Here is a 4,549-nt window from a genome sequence, read left to right on the forward strand (position 1 = left end):
CAAGGAGTGCGTGGTGAATTTCTAAATCACAGGAACAGCAGGAATAACTCGAGAAACGTTGCTTATTACGCCATTATTAACTCGCCCCGCCCGCCCAGGAGCTAATTAAATTCATCCCTGAATCTCCAGCCAGAAAAAAGCCTCTGAGCCATCCAGGGGGCGCATCCAGGCCGCGGTTCCCGTCCGGAGGCCGCTGGCCGTCCACCCGCTTTCTGGAGCCCGACCTCCCCTCTGCCTCTGCCTGCCGAAGCAACTGGGTCAGACTTCCAGACTTAAAACGAAGTCGTTTATTTCAATTTTGCTTTCACATTACGTTCCGATACAATCAAAACTCCTGGACGAACCTCTTGAATACAAGTCCTGCGGTGGGCGCAGTCACAGGGCCCGGCGCCCGGGACACGGCGGGCGGACTCGGGTTCAGAGGCGGTGGCATGAAACATATGCTGCTTCGGGACGGTGGGGCGGCGGTGGGGGAATCCAGGGCAGCGGCGTGGGAAGCGTGCCGCTCAGGGCAGGCTGGGTGCGATTCCTCTAATTGGGATTACGTATTCCTGATCCATTTGGACTTCGAAAAACCCAAACTTCACTTGCAAGCCGGCAGCCGCGCCTGACCTAGCAAGATTCCGGCCAAATTTCTTATGTTTGCGCCAAAGCAGGGGGCACAGGCGAATGCGGGGCTGTTCCGAGTCTGGCGCAGAAGGGAGCGCAGGCCGGCTTCGCGGGGAAGCCTCGCGCCTGCCCTTCCTCAGGGCGTGCTCTCCAGAGTCTCCGGCACCTCTGAACCTCGCCCTTCCGCATCCTGCCCCCAAACCTCGAAGCCAGGGAGGATGCGGAGTTTAGAAAGCTGTTCCAGAAAAATAAAAGTCCCCCTTCAACTTTATTGGATTAAAGCAAAATTAAATCTTGGCTATTCACACGTATGTTACAGAGGACGAGGAAGCGTCCGGAAGAACCTCCTGGCGTTTGGTGAGCCACAGAACACGGGGGCATGGACAAGCGTCAGAACATCAAGCAGCCTTAGATTTCACGATCACTCCGAATAGGACATAGAAATACGGAAATACAGCCAGTTTCCACTGGGAAGAGTTCTTCGTGTACAAAGGATATTTATTTATATATATATTGTTGAACCAGTCACCACTAAGGTGAGTCCTTTTCTCTGCTAGCAAGCAGCCGAAGACAAAGTATCTCCAGCTAATTAACTCTTGAGCGGTGTTTTAAGAAGAGCAATACTTGCCAAATTAAAACGACCTCCCCCATCCAAAAAGAAAAACACCCCCTCTCCAAGCTAAAAAAGGGGGGGAGGGGCATATTAGATTTCAGCAGGTGGAACGATTCAGGGGGCACTGAGGAGGAAGATATTTCACATTATACAGTGAAATACAAAGTTTCTTTTCTATAAATTGTAGGGAACATGAACACAGGGTAAGAAACAATGACAAGGCAGTCTCTCCCTCTTCGTTACTGCGACTGGAATGGGGAGGTGAGTTTATTTTTGGAAACGGGAGTGCGCAGAGCTAAGCGCAATAGACTTCTAATGAGGAAACCGACAAAGTTGTCCGACCGCGGCGGCGCGCGCCTTTTCCCGGACACCGCTGGGGAGGTGTGGGAAGTTTCAAGTCGTGCCGCTTTCCCGTCCTCTAAATTTCAGCCTCTCTCATTCCCCCTCCTGCCTTCGCCCTCTCCCTGCCTCCATTCCTGCGATGAGCCAGTCAGAGAGGAAACACGAGGAATCCCGAGAAGGTCGAGTACTTCCAGCCCCCCATCAAGTTCCCTCGCTCTAGCTTGAGGTATGCTCGGTCGCCTTTCTCCATCTGGATCAGGACTCCGTTGCTGGCGGCCTCCCGGGTCACGTCCTGGTCACCAGCGAAGGCTGAAATCACCGGCCACCCGTTTAACATGAGGCTCACCTGAGAAAGAGAAAGGCCCGCTTCAGAGGCGCAAGCCAGGCGGTACCGGAGCGGCAGTGGGGACGCGACCCTTCGCGGCTTGGCTGACAGCCATGAAGGCCTGGACGCAGCTGAGGGTGGGGGCAGCGGGGCGGGACGAAAAGGGGCTTTGCAGCTTACTGCTGAGGGTCCAGCGGGGGTGAAAGCGGCCCAGTGGGTGAGAGGCAGGGCCTGCCCCCGAAACGGGAGTCACTTGAGCGCGCCCAGAGAATCCCGACTGTGCTTTTTTATCCAGTTTAAGGAATCGGTGGGTGGCTCGAGGTCTCTGCCCCTCCCCCGACCCCCCAGGCTCAGAGAGAAACTCGGGCAACTCCGCTCCTGGCGCTTCCGGGAAAACAAACAGACACCCTGGCTCCTGCCTGGACACCATGAGGCCACAGTGGGGACGCCAGACAAGGCTTGCGACTGAGGAGAAATCCCGCGCAGAGCTGCACTGTGTGCTTCATTCCCGAACCCCGGGTTCAGTTCCCCTCCCAGACCCAGCCGCTTCCGCCACCGCCTGGTTTTGCCCTTTCGGCGGCCAGAGGCCCGGCGCCCTCTCCGTAGGCGCGCGCTCGCCTTCTGTCTCCGCCAAGAGGAAACCTGCACAGCACACCTCTGGGAATCTGGCGAGTGCTGGCTGGGACGCGGCTGGAGGAAGGGGAGAGTGGCGCTACGCCCCTCCCTTCTCTCTCCACCCATCGCCGACTTGGGTTCGGGCTGCTAGTTCGAAAACCCAGGGTCAGTCCCCAAAGGGACCCCGGGAGGTCCCCGAGCGTGGCGCTGAAGGCAAGCGCACGGGCGTCTCGTAGGCTTTGGAGCAGGGATGAGGGCTCGGGGAGACTGTCCGTGGTGCTGAAGGCGAAGGTCGCGGAAATCTTCCGGAAGCGGGAGCTGTTTGTGATGCTAACAGCGACCGCTATGGGAAACCCCTGGAGTCCCGTGGGAAAGCGGGAGAACCTCTTTGGAGAGGCCCAGGAGGCGGAGGAGGGAAACCGCCTCTCAGAAGGGGGCTAGGTTCCAAGGGCCAGCGACGGAAGCAGCAAGAGACAGACCGAACCACAGAACCGTGAGGCCCTGCTCCCCGTCCCTCCAAGCAGCCCCGGGCACACGCTAGCTGTCCCTTCTATCTCCCACCTCCCTAGGGCCCGCTCACTCCCTAGGCTAGGAGCCCCCAGCGGGGCCGGAGCCTGGCCCTGAGGCGGCGGCTGACCTGGATGGTCTGTCTGTTGTAGACTTTCACCACGTGGAAGTTAAAACTGTAGATCCCTTTGCGCGGGGCGATGAAAGTGCTGCGTTCTGAATCAAAGTTGTTCCCGATGTTCACTAGTACCTATAACGAGACGGGAACGAAGGGCAGTAGGCAAGAGTCAATCCCGAACTCTTGTCCCCGCGCCTCCGCAGAGACCTTGGAGAGTATCAGGCATTTCCTTCCACCTCTTCACCACCCCCACCAAACCGTCTGCATGGAACACGCACCTGGTCGAAGTAGATGATCATGGTGCGATTACTCATCTCGGACGGCTCGTGGTTGGTGCTTCTGATGGCAGAGAAAGCCACCTTGGCGCTGCCGGAGCGCACAGAGATGCCCAGAGCTGTGCCCGTGGGATCGGACGTGGGGTTGGAGTCGCACACCACCAGGCACTTGCCCTCCAGAACGATGGGCTCCGTCTCATTCTGCCCGCGGGCCGGGCCCGCCAGCCACGCTGCCCCCAGCAGCAGCAGCTCCACGACGCCCAGCATCGCGGCGCCGGCGCCCACCCCACCCCCCACCCCGGGGGCTGCCTGCACCAGCCGCCCCCCGCCCCAGCCCCGCACCGAAGCCCCCGCCTCGGCTCCGTGCGCAGCTCCGCCGACGCTGCTCTGGACACTGCTGCTCTTCCTTGCGCTCCCGGGCAAGCGTGCCCCTCGCGCGATTCTCCCGGAGCCCCGCCCGGGCCTCAGGGGTGCCGCGGCTGCCCAGCCGCACTTGGATGCATAGCCGCTGGCGCTCGGGCCCCGCTGCTGCCGCCGCCTCCAGCCCGCACCCGCCGCTGCCGCCGCGGCCGCCGCTCTGAATTATTGATGCAGCCGGCGCTGCAGCCGGAGCGGGCGGAGAGCGCGCGCCGGGCACAAAGGCGCGGCTCGCGGCCTGGCCCCGCCCCGTCCGCCACGGCCCCGCCCCTCCCCGGGCGAGGCCCCGCCTCCCGGCCAATCCTGGCGCGCCGCGCTCCCGGCCGGGCCAATGGAGGCGCTGTCCGCGCGCGGCCACCTGACCCGGGGCGCCGTTGTTATTAGGCCCGGCGAGGCGGGCGGCGCGCGGCAGCAGGGTTGGGCTCGGGCCGGGCTTCGACGGAGGGAGCGAGGGCCGGGTGCGCGCGCGCGCCCCCGCGCCCGCACTGTCCTCCGCGGCCGCTCGCTCTGTCGCCTCCCGCCTCCTGCCACGGTCTCGTTCGGCCCCCTCAGCCCTCCCGCCCGCCTCCCTCGCCGGCCCTCAGGTAGGAGGCGGCGCGCGCGCCCAGCGTCGGGAGTAGAATCGCGGGCGCCGAGAGGCGCCGCGCGCGGGCGGGCGGGTGGGCGAGTAGCGCCCCCCAGCGGGCGCAGACGCGCGGGCGAGCCTCGGCGCGCGGTGGCCGGGCGGC

The 4,549-nt window shown here is 62.5% G+C and overlaps 1 protein-coding gene across 1 annotated transcript; it reads right to left on the bottom strand.

The window, feature by feature from the left end:
* Window positions 1-272: 272 nt before the first annotated feature.
* Window positions 273-3,712, bottom strand: CBLN1 (cerebellin 1 precursor). The gene is made up of 3 exons (XM_008517007.2): window positions 3,408-3,712; window positions 3,142-3,261; window positions 273-1,910 (listed from the first exon to the last, which is right to left on the bottom strand). The coding sequence occupies exons 1-3, from the start codon at window positions 3,669-3,671 to the stop codon at window positions 1,713-1,715; spliced, it is 582 nt and encodes a 193-aa protein (XP_008515229.2). The 5' UTR covers window positions 3,672-3,712; the 3' UTR covers window positions 273-1,712.
* Between the last annotated feature and the right edge of the window lie 837 nt (window positions 3,713-4,549).

Source organism: Equus przewalskii, chromosome 3 (assembly GCF_037783145.1).
Source record: "Equus przewalskii isolate Varuska chromosome 3, EquPr2, whole genome shotgun sequence".
NCBI lineage: Eukaryota > Metazoa > Chordata > Mammalia > Perissodactyla > Equidae > Equus > Equus przewalskii.